This window comes from Passer domesticus, chromosome 10 (assembly GCF_036417665.1).
Source record: "Passer domesticus isolate bPasDom1 chromosome 10, bPasDom1.hap1, whole genome shotgun sequence".
Taxonomy (NCBI): Eukaryota; Metazoa; Chordata; class Aves; order Passeriformes; family Passeridae; genus Passer; species Passer domesticus.
The window spans coordinates 21,011,475-21,033,218 of record NC_087483.1 but is presented as its reverse complement, the minus strand read 5'-3'; the positions used below and the strand labels follow the sequence as shown (position 1 = coordinate 21,033,218).

The 21,744-nt window shown below is 40.4% G+C and overlaps 1 protein-coding gene across 3 annotated transcripts in view; it reads right to left on the bottom strand.

Moving 5' to 3' along the window:
• PDE11A (phosphodiesterase 11A) overlaps positions 1-21,352 on the bottom strand; it is a 110,506-nt gene extending 89,154 nt beyond the window's left edge. The window contains exons 1-2 of one of the 3 annotated variants that reach the window (XM_064434333.1): positions 20,108-21,352; positions 8,010-8,168 (exon numbers count right to left, since the gene is read on the bottom strand). In XM_064434333.1, the coding sequence (XP_064290403.1) occupies positions 8,010-8,168; positions 20,108-20,905 (957 nt within the window). In that variant the 5' untranslated portion in view covers positions 20,906-21,352. Of the gene's footprint in view, positions 1-8,009; positions 8,169-20,107 lie in introns of those variants that run through there. The other 2 variants (XM_064434332.1, XM_064434334.1) reach the window with 2 other exon arrangements.
• Positions 21,353-21,744: the final 392 nt, after the last annotated feature.

Below are 21,744 nucleotides of genomic sequence, written 5' to 3'. Positions count from 1 at the left end.
GCTCTTAATCTTGTTGACTAATTTTACTGGCAACCCATGTTTTTCATGCTTTGTTGTCGGTAGGAGTTTCTTGAATTAAAAACACAGCATCCTCAGTGATTCAGGGAGCTATGGAATATTTCATATGAACAGACACAATTTTTGCTAAAACTAACAATCAGCAAAATGAACTAGCTAGTTAAGGGACAAACTTTTTTTTTTTTTTCATGGTAATGCAGTGACAGCAAGATGACAACAGAAGCAATGAAGACATGCCCAGGCTTTCAAAAACAGTTCTAGGCATAAACTAAGAGGTAGTTTTAAAATGCTAAGAAAAGTGCAGTTGTTGTTTTATCAGGCTCAAGTGTACAAAGCATTGGTTCAAATGTCTTCTAGTTTGCCAGATATGGAAAGTACCAATGGTCAGAGCAGCAAAGAGGCATTGACCAGGGGTTTTGGGGAGCAGGCACCTCTCCTGCCAAAGCAAACAGATGACTACAGAAAAAATTGCTGCACCAGGTGGGAACTGGTGAAGATTTTTAAGGCAAAACAACTGGGATGAAAATGAATAGGGAATGACTTTTCACTCTGTTCACTAAAAGCAAAACAAGAAGGAATAACATTAAATTAATTAAAGTCACATGGCATTTCTTCATACAATGTGCAGGATATTGTGAAATTTATAACTTCTCTTGCTTCAAGAAATGCCGGAATCAATTCCTAAGCAGAAAATCCCTGGGGTGGTATTAAATACACAGATACCATGTCTGGTCCTGAGCTGAAAATAACAGTACACTGTTGAGCTATATGAGAGAAATACCATCCTGTTCTTGCCTCATTCCAGGCATTTGCTTTTAGCTGCTGACAGAGAAAGGTCCCACGAAAGGACAAGAGTTTTATTCATTTGTGGCCACAGATTTAAACAGCCATTTCCCAGATACAGGAGAGACACATTTCTGCATCCTCCTAACAGGCATTACAGCTATATTGTTGCTCACATATTCCAGCTGCTGGGATGCAGACCGGAAATTCTCAGGTGGACAATTGCAAAGTTTGCATGGATAAGGGCTGAATTTCTTTTAATGGACAGTCAGGAGTTTGCTAGTTAAAGAGCAGCTACACTTCTGCAAACCAATCAAAGACAGCAGGGTGGCACAATTTTCATGGGAGTGAGAAACACTATAGGTAAAGCTGGGACAGAGATATGAAATACTATATGCAAAGCCAGAGCTATTAAACAAACTGCTGAAACAGATTTTTTAATAATTGTTTTGGTGGTTTTTTAACCACATCTGTTCCAATAAAGGATGCTACATGCAAAGAAATCAGTCAACAAGGCTTCAAAAGCTCGGACTGAGTCAAAAAAAGGAGGAAAATTCTTTCCTTATTATAAAGTAATACTTAAAATCGAAAATCTGATAGCACATTTGGAGCCACCTAATGCCATTTTAGAATTATGTTTCAGAAGAGAGATCACTGTAAAGTGATTTGCTCAAGGGGATACTGTGAATCAGTGCTAGAACAACAATACTGTTTTAATTACAGTTGCTTATTAAACCTGTATTAACTTGCTGAAGGTCAGAGGTTGACTTAAATTTTAGCAAAATTATTTGCTAAGAGGTTTTCAATATCTCATCATGTAACCTATAGCTACAGATAGGGTCTGCATCACTATTCCAGGGGGAAATACTTTTGATGGCAGGAACTGCTGTATGAACATTTAATTCTGCTTCAGGAAAGATAGGCAATTCACAGGAGATGCAAAATGCTATTTTCTAAAAGTATATCGAGCCTTGAAGTTATTATGAAGAACAACTAGGGAGAACTGAATAGACTGACAGAAGTTCAGAAAACACTTCACTAGGGACCAAGTCCTCCCCTTCAGCCCACAGGGCACATCTCCAGTAACTGTCAGAAATAAAGGTTTCACCAGCTGTTGACCACAAAGGTTTCCTCTTACATGCTTCTGTAACAGGGCCCCAGTGCAGATTTCACTTCAAGCAAACAAGATTTTTCTAATAAGCCATCTGATCAAAATAATTTACTTGGTTTAAGGGAGTTTTGCCAAGAAAAGAAAGACAGCTGAAAGTAAAATCTGTATTCCTTAGGTAATGGAAGAACAGGGTTTTCTCCAGAAAAAAAAAAAAAAAAACAAAAAAACCCTTAAAACAAACCATGAAACAAACAACAAAAACTAGTTTTTCTAATCAATTCCTTATATAGACAGTACCTAGGTGTTACACTGTAACACAAGTCCACATCATGGCTTTCAAGACCCGCAGGCTTTCTTTCTGATGACAGATGTATCAAACAAAATTCTGATCCTCTCGAGCCTTTGTATTATTGTTGTCTTGGTATTCCAAGCTTTGAAGTGAAAAATCTATTAATAAAAAAAATGTAGTATCAACATTCCCTTTCTAGTTACTAAGGTGTCTGAGAGTTACCATCAGAACTGCAGAATTCTTAGCTTTTAGGCTTCCTGTTGAAAAATGTATTCATTTCTGATTGAATAATGTAGTATGGCTGCACAAAGGCTTCCATGATCATTCCATTTGGTTGCATTACCAGTCTTCCTGAGAAGTTGTTCTTGTGTTTGACCAGTAGAGATCTGGGCTCCTTTCTCCTGCTGCAATGCCTTGTGAATGCTAACAAGAGGAGAAAACAGAACACAAGCTCCAGGGCTATTTCTGTGCTTCAGAATCTGCAGGAACACCCAGCATTTCTCTTAGTAAGATTCAGTCTGAAGGTACTACTGAATGCTTCATAATTCATGTCTCTGAATATATAAGTTATCCTCATCACTCCTCTGGATTTTTTTCTAAGAAGGATATAATTAGTAAAAGTAATTTTTGATAATGTGCCTGAAAAAAGCATGAAGGAAAGCAGCATAGTCGACTGTGAACCTGTCTACAGTGGAAGCAATAGGAGCCAAAACTGCTCCTTAACTAATCTCTTTTCAGTGATCTGACGTGGATGAATTTAAGCTTCATAAATAGACTTGGGGGTCTGCATTAATTAAATGTTCATATGTTAAAAAGGAACAGAAGTTTGATTTTAAAAAAGCCCATTAAGTCAGCAGAGATTCATTAGTTTAGTTTAGTGATTTCTAAGTCAAATACTACAAATATTAGCCAAATGACAGTCAAGGTTTACAGATAAGAGCTCTCATTTATTCAAGTCTCTCCATATTAATTAAGAAGATACAAGCACAGGCAATACGGGAAGAACCAACAGGTTCAGATTCCTGCTAGCAACTGCAGGAAGAATCCAGATGTCTTGTATAATAGGGAGAGTAAGGAAGGTAAGAACAAAACTCCAGTTGCCACAAAAACCCCATGACAATTTGTCTTGAGCTGTTCCATACAGGAAACCCTTCCTGGCACCAAATCTGACTTTTTTTATTTATTTTATGATAACATCTAGAGGCATCAAGCAAGTATCGAGAACTTAGTGTAATATGTACCATAAACACACAGCAACAAGGCATCCCACAAGGAAAATACACATTTATATTTGAAAAAATATATGGTTCACTGAAATATCCCTGCAACACCTCTTAGCAGGTTTCTGTAACTCAGAGATAAAGATGCCTAATTCAAATATTAACCACCATTCTCAAAACAGAGGTACTGATATAGGGAGGTTTTTGTTAAGTTTTGAGTGCATTTCAAGTTCTGTAATTAAAAAGAAATCTAGACTTTCAGCTTAACTTGAAACCATGACTAAATGTATACAAGGCTGAAAGAAGTCTGTGCAAATGTCTGTCATGGCAGTCATTCTGTGCTGTTGGTTGCAAACCAATGGTGTTAAGCTGTCTTGATAAAGCAAATATCCTAGTGGCAAATTGCTTTAAGCTCCCTCAGCAAGACAGTTCAGTTACTGTGATTTATTTTAATTTAGATTTGTGTAGCATGTACTTTTCAAGGAGTGTGCCTAATAGACCATTAGAGTTTTCCCAGATAGCTGTGGTGCTTCAGCACCTTCATTCTTCAAATGTCGTCCTTACTTTCAGTCTTCCTTTAGCAAATTTGTCTCTTGCACAAATTTGCACAAAAGATACGTGACATATGGGCCACATGATACCTTTGAGGATCATTCCATTTTTAAGTAATAGCTTTTGGAGTGTCAATGCCAAGCAAGAGAACCAAGGCAGGTATTAGCAGGAGGTTGTCACATACTGCCATATATGGAACACACACAAAAATTTTCTTTATCTAATTTGTTTCTCATTTGTTCTTTTGTAGTGGATCCATCAGTTATTTTCAGGTGGCTTTTTTTTGTAAATTCCATACATTCACAGAGCTGGAGTTATCATTTTCACAGCAGCCAGAGATGCTTGGCTGTTCTGGATCACTTTCTTTCCTAGTAGTTTTATTTACAGTTGATTACTTCCCTAAGATGAAGGAATGGTCCTTACTGACTTTAAAATTGCTATCTGACAGCATGACTCTAAGCTCATCATGCAAAAACTCACAGAAAATTAATTAGCAGGTATAGCAAAATCCTTGGAAATCATTCATCACTATGGTAGACCTGGTGTAGGATATATTTAAGCTTTAATGAATATGGACCAAGAAGAACACAATAAATTGGAAAATTCAGAATCACAAGGCTGCTATTAGGAATGTGAGAAATAAGATATTGGAGCATGAGAACACTTATCTTCAAGCCCCCACAAACCAAATACACATCAGATAAATCCTGTACTTTATAGACATATACACTTAATAAAACTACCTACAGAGCACAGACAACAAATCCAGTTTTTACTTCCCCCTCCCAGGTCTCACTGCATTCAAACTACTGGTTTTCAGCAAAGCCAGCAGGGTTTAACTCGAGCTGGCAGCCCTGGGTACTGTCCTGCAGTCAATTCTCTTCTCTCAGACGAGGAGGATGTCAGAGGCAGAGAGAACCAGGATGCCAATTTAAGTGACCACGGAGCTGCTGTTGCTGTTTGTTAAGCCTCTCTGATGGAGGACTGGATTTGTTTTGGCACTGAATTTCAGAAGACTCTAAAGGGCAGACAATAATCGAAACCACAGACTGTCAAAGTCTTGTTAGGCTTTTCTCAGCAGTCCTGGAACATGTATGACTCACCAGCAAACCGCACATACCCTTAAGTGAATCTTTAGCCCAGCACAGGGAATGCACGTTGGGTGCATAGTTCTTCCCGAGGGTTCGGGGCTTTTATCTCTCTGCTCTTTGTCTGTGCAAATGAACAGGTCTCTTCATTTGCAAAATACATGTAAAAGTGCTATTTTTCCCAAAAGTTACCAATAACACAACATAATGTAATAGTGATGACTATTATGGGTAATAAAGTATTCTAATATTGTTTGTATCAAACTGAAAATCTCCACAATAGTCTGTTCAACTGAGCCACTAATGTCAGGGTGACAAAATACATTGTGACACTGAGCATCTTTCTCTCATGCCTGTGGCTGTCATCTAATTCTGCACTTAAACAATGAATTGGGTAAAACATCCCTAACACTAAAAGGAGAAAAAGAAATTTGGCAGTGGGAAACAATATTAAATGTGGAAAATTCACTTCTATTTGTTTTTAGTGCCGTGCTTTTAACACTGTGGTCAGACATGTAAAAGAAAACCCTGAGAATTTGCCACAAAAAACAAAACCAGAAGAACTTTGCAATATAACAGTCCATTTTAGATACTGGAAAATATAAACTTGGTTACAGCTTGAGAACATTAAAAACTCCTCAAACCTTAAATATTTTATTTGCTATTAAATTCCTGAAAACAACTAAGAGTACATAAAAATGAGGCTAGCATCTACTTAATTCTAATTGAAAACATAAGTCTTTGTTTCCTATTGACTCGAGACTGCAGTGCTGCCAAGAGACATTTCATTAGACAATATAGTCTTGTCATTTTATAAAAAAACTCCAACAGATTATTTTAATTGCTTCACACAATACTAAGAGAGGAATGACACTTGCAAACAAAAGCCAGACTCAAACGACACACACATTTCTCTGAGAGGTTTTTTGGGTACGAAAAAGACTACTAATTTATATTTTCATTTTCTAACCATTCTGAAGCTGCTGATTGTCAGAATCTGTAAAGCTGCATATAGGTCTTTTGCCAGCTACTCATCAGGCTTTTCTACACAAGCCACCTCAATACCCAGGCTAGCAAAGTTTTCTTTTCTTATTCTGAAGAGGGTGCCTCAGTTTTCATCTGCCTCCTTTCCTCACAAACATCTGTGCTGATATTATGGTTAAAAATACCTGTTTGCTAATCCTGCAAGACAGTTCTCTTGAAAGTATGTGTTCTCTTGCTACCCAGAGGTATATCATGCTTTCTAGGTTACCAACTGAGTGAAAAAAACTTAAAAGCATGGGTTTTGAAATAACAACACATGGCCTGACAGGCCTCATTATATCCAAGATCTATTACAGGGCAAAATGATGGTTATGTTCTCATTTACTTTTCCATAAAATCTACATGTCAGAATCCATTCAATATATTCTTGAAGAGTTCCAACATACAGGCTTATAAATATAACAGGGATCTAAATTATTAAGAACAAAATAAAGATGACAAAGTATGGGCAATTTGCTGATTTTTAGATAATATTTGGTAGTCACTGTATGGAAGCAAATGCCTCAGCATTAAATACCCATACATTAGAATATTTATGTAATACACAATTCAAATATACACAGTTGTTTTGCTAGTTGAATGTATGGCAATCAAATGTAGGACCCATGTTAAAAGCTGTATTTTAAACAAAATTCCCTTTACAAGGACAGTACTAATAAAAAGAAATGCTGAAAGCCCATATACAGGGAAGGTTTAATTTGCATTTAATCACCCATTGAGGCATACATTGCTATTAAATCAATATTCAACATCCAGGGTTCTCAAGAATCAAAAGTAACTCAGAAGCAACCTATGGTTACACAACTTTAGATAGCTTATAAAGAAGGAATTTAAGAAGTGCTGGATAACTTCAGATATATACCATCTGAAAATTGAGAGTTATATTTAAAGTTACTTAATCTAAATGACTATGCTAAATCAGTTACACTAACACCTTGCAGAAATAAAAAACAAAACTTAATTATTTTTATTTTTTAAAAAAAGGGTGTATGACATTAACAGCATTTAAATCAATATAAAGAGCTTTTTGGAGGAAAAGTCTGCCTCTAACTAACGTTCCACAAAAACGAGATTCAACATTGTGTCAATACACACAAGAGTAGTTCCCTGCTTAAAGGAGATTCCATTTCTCTCTCCTGGGCTGAGAGAGTTGCAGTTCTGTTCCTCCCCAGTTTGCTGCTCTCTACCTTCTCTTCCCCAGTCACATGTTGGCCTCCTGCACATTTTCCTCCACGGTCTGCTGAATACATTTTCCTTAAACAGCATTTCCTATTTCCTCCTGTGTTTAATTCAAGTTTCTTCTTTGCAGATACTTCTACTTTCCTGCCTTTTGAGCTCACTTTTCTCTCCAAATTCCACCTGAGATACACATACCTGGCGTTCCTTCCCATCCTCTTCGTCCTTAAGTATCTGCAAGTCTCAAATATTTTTGAATAACAGATTTGTATATGCATAATTTCTTCTAAAATAAAATTTCTTTTGCATATGCTAAAGGCATTTATGCCATGGAAAGTATTAAGAGAAGATCTTGATTTTTATAGTCAGCAAGCTTAGGAGTATCTCTGTGATAATTTCTCCCCAAACTAATTTTTACAGGTGAAGTTTTCAAAAATAGTCTTCCTACTAAGGTCTACTACATAAAAAAGGTTTTTATAAGATTAACAGAGGAACTCAGACATTTACTGGACAGATTTTCTATTTTCTTTTTTCTTATTTCTATTACATTTGCTATTGAAAACAACAAAAATGTACAACAGCTTTGTACAGCTTTGCTATGCACTTCTAGAAAAACATCATAAACACAAATGATGTGCTATTTACTAATTTAGATTAAATCTCTTTAGACAAGTCTACTGAATTAGAGAAAAAATTTAGAAAGCATGCAAAAGTAAAGGTAACCTTACCTTTTCATCATCATCAGAAAAAGGGGCACCTCCTGGAGTCTTATTTATTGCTTGGGCAACACCAATAATCTCTCCATCACTGTTTCTTATGGGCATGCACAAGAGTGACTTTGTCTTGTATCCAGTCAGTTTGTCAATCTCATCATTAAAGCGTCGATCCTTCAAAAGGAAATTAGGAAACATTAACATACATTTCATATATCTAAGCTTTTTTCAGACAGCAAAGTACTTTTCTCAATGTCTGATATGGTATTTTTCAGTAGCATTAGGCTGTTGCTTCTCTGTTATCAGGACATTCTTTATTAGTTGTTTTTCCTCACTTTTCTCAGGAGATCAGTACAAATTTACCATTACATAATCACATTCACTGTAGTCCCACATTTCTACCTCAATCAGAAGAGTGTCGGCAAAGACTGATATCTGCCATTAGTAACATGACCAGGCATACACTCTTCTGCCAGGCCCTGCTGCCATTTCACACCCATATTCTGTAGATGCTCACAACAAGTAAATGGAAGCTCTTTTTGGCCCATTTCTCTCTATTCAAGTATGACTGGTTATGTGGACTGGATCCAGTACAAACATGTACTCAAAGAAATGCAGTCAAAACCTCAGCTCTTTCTGGAAAACTAAGTACAGGAATGCCCCTGTTCAAAAAAGGCGCTGTGCAGCAATCCATTCTCTGGAACAGTAAAGCCCAAATTGCAGATCATAAAGTAACTCAAAGGAGGATGAAAACTTAAGAGGTAGTGCTGACATCACTTTTGTTCATCTTGGTGGAGCATAGTCTTCAACAGCTCTTCTATCAGCCAGAGAGGAAATTATTGCTTTTCACTGGCAGCAGCTCTGTTCCTCTGTTCACCTTTCCTAAGGGTGAAGTTAGCATTGTGCTGCAGGCAATAGTTAAAGCCAGTTCAGACTCTCCTAACATAAAGGAATTAAGCTGTTGTACAAAATTAGGCACAACTTTTTGTTTTCAAAAGTTTAATCAATATTGGCTGTGAAATAATGCCCATATTTGTCTCAAGTCAAGAAAATAATCCACACCTTAATTTGGTTGTGATAAGCAATTTAATAATATTTTACTGATACTAAAAACTGACAATTTATTTTTCTTGACAAATTTTTATCTATTCCCCTAGTATTATCTATTGTAAATGCCAGATGCTATAGAAATATTCTCTTCACTTTGAGACATGATTTAGAAATGCTCTATTTTTACCCAGCTTAACATATACATTTGGCTACTTTATTACTTATTGCACATTTTCCAACATCTCAACCAGAAGGAATCAATAGCAAATGTACGCAACAACTTCTTTGGGAGAGCCAGAACTCCCATGATGGATGTTTTTTAATAACAGCATCAAGGATGCAGATCTGTCTGATCTTGTGATCTTTCCAAATGCTTCTTCTAAACACTTTTTTATCAACTTCAGTAGAAGCTGAACTGTTCTGCATCACAGAGAATCCTGCCTAGAAAGATACAGTTCTTCTACAACAGAAAAAAAATGAAAATGCAATGCAATTATCACACAGTAGGCTTCACTAATGAATAAATTAAATTTTTCTTCCAGTACTTCCTGGTAATGTCTGAACTACTATTTGGAATTAGCTGCTGTTGCTGAAATATTGATAAGATATTTTGTGCTACTGAAGAGACAGTCCCTGCTCTACTAATTTTGTACCAAGCAAAGCAGAGTACAGGGGGAGAACACTGAAACAACAACAGTGTGCCTTGAGTAGCAATACTATTGTTGATCGACACCTAGAGGGCCTTACAAAAAAACAAACCTTCAAGGGGCAGTTGAACTAAAAAAACCACAACAGCTGCTGGTCACACCAGAAGTGAGTTGAGATTTTCTCATCTGAATACACTCCATTCATGTGTTATAGGTAGTCATTGCCTTTCCAACAGGCCTCTCTGTGGATCTCTCTCCCTGGAACCTCTACACTAGGAGGAAGCAGGATATCAGATTATATCCCCTGATACTTGAGAACTGGATGACATTTTGCAGAAGGGTATTACATCTTAAAGCCAAAACTAAAGGTACAGTAGTCTAAGAAAGTGAATGTGTTTAATTGGAAAAATGAGGCACTATTGATAAAAACCTCAGTGACTTGGTAAAAGCTGAGAATCCTGAAGATGTGAACCTACCCACACTCTTTGTGGAAAAGCATGCCAGAATTTCATTTGGGTGGCATTTGAATAAGCGATGAGGAGAGATATATAAGTGAACAAAACGAAAATGCTGTTCCTGGTGACATTGATATTGTTGAACCATGCAATATGCACAGAAAACAGTGACTGGGTGACCTGCATTATGTTCCAAACCTCTTATCCCCACATTGTCTTTTTTCATTAGTTGTTGTCATAATGGGACACACATGGCAGGATCTAAAAGAGTGGTTTTACTGAGTTTAACAGTACCAATAAAAACTTTAATGCCCAGGTGTGAACTGTGATGGCCAAGAATGGACAATATTTACAGCCCCCTCTCCTCACAGGGTAGTAACCTTGAGCAAGGAGGCCTGTTTAGCAGCTGACAACAAAGCTGGTAAATCAGAGAGAAGCTCTGTCAGATGATATCTCAAAATATTTGCAAACTGTATTATCCCACATGTTGGAACAGCCTGTAACACAACAGGGTCCTCATTTGCACCAGGACCCGGGGTATAAGGAGTCTCAGTGTTTATGACAGCAGTGCAGCACTTGCTTTTCAGTATTTTACCATTAAAATATATATTCAAAAATCAGGGGCAGACTAAATAAAAGCTTTTGAGAGGGAGACTTCACCATAATTGTAATTGTACTTACAGTATTTTCATGCAAGAACACTCATGAATTGAAGTCTTCCACTGACTGTTTAAAGAAATACTAAATTCTGCTTTGGTTCTATGTAATGAGTTTTCTACACAGAGATATTAAAAATGTGAAGGCTGAGGCATTTTTAACTGGAATTTCACATCTGCCGTCAAGGAAAACTTACTCTGTAAGACAAACCCTATCCTAGCCTTAAAGATATTTATTGACTGTAAATGTTGCCCTGTGAAAGGTGAATGAAGTAAAGACGCAGAAGAGAGCAAGTTTGAGCCATCAATCCAAGTGCTGGTAATCCAGTTACCTGCTCAGGAACAATGTAGTCCCAGGTTTTTTGGATATATCTGAAGATTTCCAGTGAATGAGAACAGATAAATATCTTCATGGGTTTATTCTGTAGAAGAGCAGATTAAGGTACAGAAAGATTTTTTTTTCCATTAGGGTTCTAGAATTATACATTATCAGAATCTCAACTTTCAGCTAAAGTTTTGGCTTCTGAGCAGTTTCACCAACTGCTTTTTGGTGTTGATTTTCAGTTAAAGTTGGTAGTTCATACATTGTTAGCAAACATAGAAGTTTCACTGTGTTTTTCTGTTTTTTTCAACATAGGATAACTCTTTGAACTTGAAAACATGTATTTTTATAACCTTATCAAAACCAGTAAATTTTATGTGAGCATTATCACCATGATTTAGAACAAAAGAAAGAAGTATAATCCTAACCCAAGTTAGCTAAGAATCAAATATTATAATGGAGGATGAAACCTGCTTGATAATATTTCCAAGAATTAAGTCTTCATGACAAAGCCACTTCCTCTTTCTTCAGTATCTGAGGAAAAGCATTTAATCTAGTGAAATGCACCAAGTACCTCAGCCAAAGCTGACAGCTAAAAGAGAAAGATATTTTTGATTTTATTATTTGAAAACATTATTATTTCAAATCTCCTGATGACAGAAGAGAACACTACAAAACTATTCTATTAACAGGTCTGGCCTATTATATTTTACCATTTACAGCACCATTTTTGTTGTTGCTTTGCTTTTGGTGTTTTTTTAATAAAGGGTTCTATTTAAAAAAAAACCAAAAACCACACAAATTTGCATCAAAATTTCCTGGATTATGCAGTATTTAAGTTCCTGATTAAGTTGCTAAGTTGCATGAAAAATAGCTAATACAAGTATTATGACAGCATTGTTAATACTTGAGCATTACTGGAGTACCCAACTGCATGGCATAGACAAGTTTGAGTGAATTTATAGAAAGCCATCCTCCAAGAGCCTTTATAAAAATAAAGAAATTTAAATTGGAAGATCTCATAACTTGATTCACTTTCCTAATCACACTTCCTGTAAGTATAATACATAAGCTTTTATAGAAAGAAAAAGAGCAAGAAAGCTAAAAGAGCAATCTAAAAGACAGCAAGTTCTCTAGATTCAAAGCATTACATTAAAAATGCTAAATACAAATAAAAAAAATTAGGCCATGCAGTCTGTTCTAGATGCACTTTTCTAAAAATCACATATGGTGCAAATTACATTGTGCATAAACAGGAAACAAAACCCAAGCAATAAACCACTGCAGGAGATAAGGGGAAACCTTGTAGACAAGAAACTCACACACAAAACACAACTAATAAAGCAATCTCTGACAAGACTTCCATGTAAGGACTGCTGCAGCTATTCCTGTCATCTCCCCCAAAATCCCTAAATCCCCAGAGACAAAGGCAGCAGGAGAACAAACTAGTACCAGGCAACAGCATTGCAAACCTAATTCTCCCAAGTAAATAAGCACAGTCCAGTTATATTGTGACTATTTATACAGTGACAGCAATAATTCTTACAGGAAAAAAATTACTACAACAGATAGGACACATGAAACAGCTCAGCCAGCTCTTATTTCTTTACTCCCAAAACAATTTTTATAAAAGGAGAGAACATTGATCTCAAAAATTTTTAAGTTCCAGATTTAAAACTAAGACCATTTATAGTCTGAATTTATACAGTAGCTTACTTTGTAAAAATGGAAAAGGTGCAACAATGCAATACTAAATTTTTTGGTGTTATTTTTCCCCCACATATGTCAGGAGTTTGAGGCTTTGCTTAGTTTGATTGCTGGGAGTGTCTCACACGACTCATGAGCTCTCTTTCTGAGCACTGTTTCAGTTATTAGTTTGACAACTGACATTAGTAACAATACACATTTGTCTAATTATGACTTGCACAAAATTAATGTGAAAAAATCATATAATAGTCTGAAACAGGAAGAAAAGACTTTATAAGCACGAGCAAGTCTGCAAACATGAGTGCCTAGCTAATAAGCATAATTACAGCTCATGCTTCATAGTCTGAACTGATCAGCAGTAGGGGTCAGAAAATATTCCTCTGTAGGACATTAGCTAGATCCATCACATAAGGATTTTGTTTTCTTCCTTCAAAACAAACTCCAGACAGATCACCAATAGCATGACAGTGAGTCAAGTTGTGGCCTTATGTACAGCAGATTCTGTGCATTTCTAGTCTGATTGTATCACTATTAAATAAATTGTTTACAAAGAAAAATATTTTTCCTCTAATTTTCAATATTTGGAGATGACATCTGTGGTGGATCTCTCCCCTTCTGTACCAGCCCTGACTGATGTCCCACTGGGCACCAGCTATAACCACGCTCATGATCCCATCTTGTTCCAACATTTCTTTGGGACATTTCTTAGTGCTGATCTACTAAATATTAATGATTCTTTATACAAGACATATATTAGCTTTCTAAAGCCACACACGTGGCTATAGAAAGCTAATACTCCTCTGAGCAAGGAAACCAACAAGACTCCTGGGTGTTTCAACAGAAAACTGTGTATAGGTTTAAACCTAGCACATGCTGGAGATTACTCGGGTGGGCAACACAGTTTCAAGTGTTACAGCAGCAGTCTTATTCTGACAAAGCAGCACTCATTTTGAGATGCACACTCTAGAGACATGAAGCTCAGACTGCACAAAGTTGCTGTTGCCCTGTTAGCACATAACTCCTGAGCCGTTACTTTAATTTATTTTTCATAGTTTGCCAATAGGGTTATTTTAGAAAAGTAAAACAAATTAACATGCATAACGATGCGTGTATACTTCTTAAATTTGTTATTCTATAGAAAAGCTATGCAATAGCATACAACTGTAAATAAACAAAATGAAATATCTATTTGTTTTGAAAAATTGAAAGCCAATCAAGCAGAATACATCAAAATCATATGCCACACAAAACTACAGCTTTACTCAGTCTTGTGTTTGTAACTGGACCTCAACTAAAATCTGAAGGGCCAAACCCTGCAGGTTTTTGTCCTTGTCACTGACCTGCTTTCATCAAATACATCTACTACTTTCTCATGAGGAACTATAGGCCACAGAATGTCGCCAGTTTCACATCTGTTCTACAAAGTCATTTTAGAATGTCTGAGCAAAAAAAATCTGAGAACATCTGCACTCTTCAGACACGTGGATTGGCTGAGCAATAAACTCAGCCAATGTCTATCAGCTTACCAAAAGCAAAACCACCCCAGCTCTCCAAAAAGTTTTTCCTGCCAAAGCTCTGCAAGGCCAGCAGCCCAGGGACCTGCTGCAGGAGGGAGAGCTGGGCACTAGTGCAGGGACTTGTGACAAAGAAGCCCCACTACTGCTCATCCCAAATATCTCAGCATCAGATCCACGGAGAGCACACCTGGGGCAGCAAGAAGCAGGAGAGGATCCACGGAATAATGACAGCAACCCTGGGGGCCAGGCCACCGCCTGACTGCTGGGGGAGGCAGCCTCACCTGCTCACACAAGTTGGAGGGAAGGTGTGACTCCTCAGCATGCCTGAGGGCTGCCACCAGCAGTGTACACTGCACAGTCCTGTTTGTCCTGGGGATCCTGGGGACACAAAACAACTGAGCCTTCGCTTTGGATGAGTGTCCCTCTACGTCACCCTGGTGTCAGCCAGGAGCTCCTGCCCCTGGTGGGATCTCCAGAGAGTCGTGGTGGACCTGGGAAGGTCTTAGGATGTCGAATGCATCAGTCAGAAACTGCTCCTGGAGAAGAAGACTTATGGAGTGAGGGAGGTGACAGGAGGTGAAGACATCCTCAGCTACTGCCCCTGAGGGCTCTCTGCCTTTCCTTCTCAGGACCTGCCTCCTGGAGAAAGATGTGGCCTCTCCCAGGCCAGCACCACTGTGACATGAAGGATGAAGGGCATGTACACAGCCAGTGGGCTGCAGACACAGGGATAATTTTAACACCCTTCACCAATTTATGGACTTGTACTTAGAATTTCAAGTTTTCCTAAATTTTGCATGATGGGCTGGAGTGTCCTTTTATGCAAAGCACATCTTCGTCTTTACTGTTGCAGTTATTTCCTGCATTCCCCATGGTACCTCCTAGTCATATTTAACGAACAGCAAAGAAAACCTGTTTCTTATCTTTTTTTCTATATTACAAGGAAATTTTTAAAACCACTGTGTATTCTGCTTGCCAGGTCTTATGATCTTTGCTCTCTTAAGAGCAACTTCTCTCCTTGTTAAGAGTCAACACTGGAATTCGTTGAGCTGTTGGTGCCACTGTCCAATGCTGCTGAGTAGAACGAAGTGCTTCCCACTTGCAGAGCTGAACCTCCCAGGCCCCAGGGTTTTAGTGCTTTCACTGCTCTTTGGAACTGAGAGAGATCTGCTGTTAATGCTGCTGATGACAAACAGCTACTTCATGCCTCTTCTTGTTCTTCTGCACCCACAGGCAGCCCCACATGGGCCCTCCCAGGCTCAAAGGTTTGCATCCCTGAACAGCATCTCTGTGATGCTGTCCTGGCGCAGCAGGAGACTCTGAATGCTCTGGAACGCTTGAAAAAGACAACGCCCACACCTGTACCCAGGTATTGAAGGATGTTTGAAACCTGCAGTGAAGGGCTGTGTGTGCATTAACTGTGCTACACTTGGCCTAAGCTTGAAAGAGGTAACAGGAAAGTCCCGTACAAAGAGAGCTTGATTTGTGTTTTACTTTCCTTGATTTCAGTTGCAGTAATGTGGTTATATTTTCTTTTGGAGGACTTGAGCTATATTGAAAAATAATTAGTCATATTTTACAGCACTTTCTCTAACTTATAAAACTCAGGTCTTAGCGTGACTCCCTTTAATATTTCTCCTCTATGCTACATGCTTTATTAAAACATCCATCTGGTAAGCCATTTTTGTCTTCTGTCTTTTAAAGCTACTTTTAAAATTACAAAGTTAACATAAGATGTGCAGAAACTTTATTCTGCTGACACTGGAAAATGGCAGAACATATATTTCACCACTTTCTGATATATGCTTACTATTCTAGAGGATAATATTTTTTCCACTAGTTGGAAGGATTTGGGATGCTATTAAATTGTTTCCTAATTTTTGCACAGCTAATAGTATAACAATAACCAAACATTACTTGTAATTTAAAATGTTTATTATTTAGATACTGCTCTAAGAGATGGAACAAAATTTAAATTATCAGTAATTTCAGCTAAACACCATGGATGTCCTGTGAGAAGAATGGATGACATGAAAAAATCCACAGCTTCAAATTGGTCAAAAACATTACATTTGGAAACAGCTTTTAAGAACTACAGGTAATGGTCTCTGTCTGTGTACTTAAAATGAGCTTAATATGATGATGGAAACTACACCTATTCTCTATCAAAACGAGCCTCAATGGACATTTAGGCCCCAAATTTCCTTGCCAGTAAGATCTGATTCTTCTTCCAACATGTGTGCTCAAGATATAGTTCATTATTCCCATATGAAAAAGGAGTCAGAAACACTTCCCCAAATTTACATATGGGAGCGTCCAAGGCCTTATTTTAGAACTTAAAGTGACTGAAAGTTTGATTTACAATTCAACTGGATTAATTTCAGGAGAAACAGTTTTAGACTGGCTTCAAAATGAAAATGAAAGAAAGTATCTAATTGCTTTCCTTTTCTCAAATTCTCTGTACTGCTAACACTTGCATATCAGATCATGCATGTTGCAGCTAAAATTATAAACTCACTTTCATCAAATGACTCTCCAATGCAATAAATAAAGCTTTTAATTCCACAAATGAAATTGTGTAACTTTTGAATCAGTTATGAGACATTCATCTAAACATTTCCATAAATTATTTGTTGAATTTTCTATTGCTGTGAGCCTCCAATAGTTTATTCAGTCAAGCTGAACTTCATAAATTAAACTACTGTGAGATCTCATATGGTCACTGTTTAGTATCAAAAGAAGTGATTATTATACAGTCCTCAATATGTGATATTAATTCCAAATCTTCTATCTATGTATGTTTATTGAATTAAGAAATATTGTTCACATGAGCAGATTTTGAAAGTACCACTCAACAACAGTAACAATCACCCAGATTGTGGAAAAGCCCCATCTAATTTTTTTTTGTATTTTTTCTTTTTAGAAGAATAAATGCGTAATTGAAATAGTATGCTGTCTCTGATAATAACACAACCAGTCATTTACAAATACTTCCTGAAACAATCAGTCTGATGGGCACAGGGGACTGCCTGCATGGAACACATTGCAAGACATGACAGCATTAAATTGTAATGTTGATTGCACTGAAGTACCATTAATGTCAGTCACAGCTGACAGTACAAGCAGGCAACCCAATTTGTACTCAGTGGTAGAATTCCAAATGGTATTTGATCAGGCTCTGAGAAAATAGAGATGGTTGAATAATAATAAATTTCCCAGTACAGTAAACTAACTAATTGATGATATGGAAGTATGTTTACCTATTTTAAATAAGTTTGTTAATTTAAAAAACCAAGCAAAAGAAGTTTAACTTAATCTAAAAGTTCCTCTGACCTTGTGTAGGGCTTTTTCTTGCCAAAAAGCATCAGTGTAGAAACCCTCTTCAATGGACAAAAAAATAGTGCTCTTCTGTCACCCCTTTTGTCACCCCTTCTGTCCACCTGACAGAGTTTCGTGGTAGTGCTGTTTTATTATGTGATAGTTGATTAAACACTCATCATCAGTGGCAAAAAACAATATTATCATCTTTATTAATTTTTAAAGTGCTCCATTGTGAGCACTACAATGATCTGAAATGGAGCAGCTGTCACCTCTTCACGCGCAGGTACCTGGGCTTCCGCAGAGCTCTCTATAGCATCCAGTTAGAAATGTCTCCTTTTGGTGATGCACCATGGGTATATATCCTTGCCAAGCAGGAGAAGATAAACTGTACTCACTCTCAAACATAACTGAAAGCAGGCCCATGTTTTATTATCCAGCAAAACTTTCATTACAGTTGGAAGGTCTTAAGTTTCATTTGCACTAAAGTAAATCAAAGTAGCTCCAATGAAAGTAGGGAAGCTGCATTTGATGTAATTACAGGATGGACTTGGACTAGAACTTGCCCATCTACTGCAACTAATGTACTTAGGGCTTAAAGATACAATGAACTGTACTATTTATAATATTTAAATTGATTTTGAATAAGAGCCAGACAAAAGTATAACATAAATAGCACTGGGAATGGCAACTGGATGGATTGCATTTCACTTCTCTCTGTGGATGAAACAGAAAATAAACTGTTCAGTGAAGCTGGGCTTTTTCACAGGGAACTGAACACAAAGTGAACAAACACAGAAGAAAAAATTTAAAAATAAAAAAATATACGTCCCTAGGACTAGAAAGCAATGCCCTTCCAGTGGCATTCTCACCTCCAAAAAAAGGGTGTCTGGAGCTATCCAAGTTTAGAAGGAGGGATCAAGTTCAAGTTCCTTCCTAGCCAAACTCAGATATCTTTTATCTGCTTAGCAAGTTGGGACTATTGAGAACATACTGCTTCACATAGAACAGCACATATTCTGGAAATTGTGCAGTTCTACAAGTGAAAGCAACAAAACCAGATTGCAAGAAAAAGTGTATAATGCAGAAAAGGGGAAAAAATAAAGGAAGAAAGCCAGTTGAATTTTTTTTCAAAGGTGATCCAATACTCATTTTAGTCTGAGCATTTTTACCATTCCCTTTGAAATCCGTGGGTTGGGAAACTCTGTCAGTCTGGATCTGTGAGTATTTTTCAAATACTGCTTGACAAATAAATAAATAAATATTCAGCCCTACATATACCCTGGATCTTATTCTGTATTTAAAAACCAAAAATAACCAAATCTTATTTTTCAAGTTTCTTCCTTGTAGTCTGCTGCAAAGCATCATCAGTTTTTTAATGTTTATTGTTTTTTGTTATTATTGTAGATTAAAATATGACACTGAAGAATGTTTACTACTAGAATTCTTCAAGACATACATCTCCCACCTTTCTCAAGCTTACCAAGATCCTAACTGAGAAAACGTGTCACTTTGTGGTTCTTCATTTCCTCAAGAACCTTCAATTGCTGACAGTGCCTTACACAAATAAACACTAGAAACAGACCGCCCGAAAGAGAGGTAAATTTCAAGCCAGGAAACTGAAAGCTCTGCTCTACATCGAAACATTCTGGCAAAAGCTCCTCTGTCCCTGCTGAAGCCAGGGGTCAATGTCTGCCTTGAAACCAGAAGTAAATTTTCACAATTCACACTGAAGACTCTGAAGAAGTAAAAGGTGGGGAAAGTCTTTGCTGGAGAATAACAGGACACTGGCTATATCACTCCTAGGAGTGCGTCTGAAAACACATACCATGTGGGCTGAGTGGGCATATGCAAAGGTGAAAATATGCGCTCTTTTAAAAGCAATGAGATTTTTTCAGCAGTGGAGAGCCAGGGAACATTGAGACAGAAATTTAAGATCACCATCATTCGGACTGTCACGAGCATTTTTTTAAACTTTTCTTCAGCTTGTTCCAAAACATGCTTTAGAAACACATGAAGCGCTCCTGCGAAATCCAGACCGCTTCTGTGCCACTGTAGGACCCTTTAGCCCCATCGCCCACCCAGGCGGGGCTTCCCCTCCCGCTTTCCCCGGCGTCCCCCGGCACTCGCCCCTCGCTATTCCCGGCCGGGGCGCCCCGGGCGAGGCGGCGGCGGGAGGGACAGCCCGGGGGAGGCAGGGCCAGCCCATCGGGGCTGCTCGGGACAGCCCGGGGGAGGCAGGGCCAGCGCATCGGGGCTGTTCGGGACAGCCCGGGGGAGGCAGGGCCAGCGCATCGGGGCTGCTCGGGACAGCCCGGGCGAGGCAGGGCCAGCGCATCGGGGCTGCTCGGGACAGCCCGGGCGAGGCAGGGCCAGCGCATCGGGGCTGCTCGCTCCGTGCCTCCGCCGCCGCGGGCCGGGGGAGCCTGCCCGGCTCCTACCTGGTAGGCGTCGGGAATGTTGACGGTCTCTCCGTGCTCCGCCACGTAGCCGATGATGCCCTTGCCCCAGGGCACCTGCACCTCGTTGCTGTCCTCGGTGGAGCCGCAGGGCAGCAGCGGCGTGCCGGCGTGCACGTCGAAGAACTTGGACACCAGGGTCTTCTTGCCGGCGGAGGTCCCCTCCACGAGGAAGAGGGATCCCCGGTCCGCGTCCACCATGAGGCAGACGAAGATGAGGATCTTGTAGCTGAGGCTGGTGAGGTCCAGGTCATTGGAGATGTCCTTGACCAGTTCCAGGAAGAACTGGCGCTCGTTGTGCTCCTTGAGGTAGCGCTTGTAGTCCAGGGCGGTGGGGGGGTACTGGGGCAGGCTGACGCGGGACTCCAGCAGGGCGCTGAGGATGTGGGCGGTGGTGGGGGGCAAGGAGCTGGCCTTCCGCAGCAGCGCCCGCCGCCGCACGCTGCTCAGCGGCTCCTGCGCCCGGGCGTGCACATGCTCGTCGTAGGTGAGGTTGACGTGGATAGCTTTGGAGCGGGCGAAGCTCTTCCGCAGCTCCTTCTGGGACGCTCGGCGCTGCAGCCCCCCGGGGCCAGGGCCGCCGGGGCCGCCCGCGCTCCCCCAGCTGCCGCCGGGGCCGTCGCTGCTCCGCCGCTCCTCCGACGGGCCGCCAGCGGGCACGGCAGGCGCTTTAGGCAGCGAGTTCTTCCTCTGCAGCCACTTCTCCACCAGCTCCGGGTGCCTCTCTAGGAAACTTTCCACCGCCGCCACGTCGAGGCCGGCATCGCCGGCGGCTGCCATGGTGCCGGCGGCGGGGGCGGCTCAGGCCGCGGGAGCGCCCGCGCTGGCCATGCCCCGCCGCCACGTGCTGCTGCCGCCGCCCCGACGGCCGCCCCGGGCACGGGGGATGCCGGCCCTTCTGCCCCCGGCCCGGGCTCCTCCTCAGCGGCGCGCCTTCTTCTCGCCTTCTGCTTTCCCCCGCGACTTCCTTTCCCCCCACCACTCTTTATTATTAGTAGCTGTAGTATTGGTATTTTTCTAGATATTTTCTGTGGTTCCCTGTTTTCAGCCTTTCGCCAGCTCTGACCTCGGTTCCCGGTTCTGGGCCGCTCCCCCGGTGAGTCGGGCAGGCGGTGCCGCCGCGCCTCTGGAGATGCTCCGGGAGCGCTCGGGCAAACCCCTTCTGCCAAGTGCTGTCAGTGCTGGCGGCGGCTCCTGCGTAAGCCAGCCGGCAGACCACTGAGAAGGAGGGAGGGGAGGACGCGTGAGCCGAGCGGGGGGGCAGGCGGGGAGGAGGGAGGGCTGGCGGGAGCGCTGGCAAACCCCGCTGCGGCTGGGGGGGCACTGCCGCCCGCCTGGCAGCAGCCGCCTCGGCAGGGGCGGGAGGACCCCCGGCCGTGGGGAGCTGTGCTAGGGACTTTCATTCAACAACATCGGGGGGAAAGGGAGGGGCCTTTTGTCTGTGATGCTCGTTCGGGGAGGGGACGAACCCCGCCGCGGCTCCAGCCCGCGGTCCGCGGGAGAGGCAGCGGGAGGTAATGGGAGCGCTCCCGTGAAAGAGCTCTCATTTATACCATTGTCTGAGCTGCTTCAGTACTTCAGGTGACAAGCAGAAAAACGGAGCCCTTCCAAGAATCCTG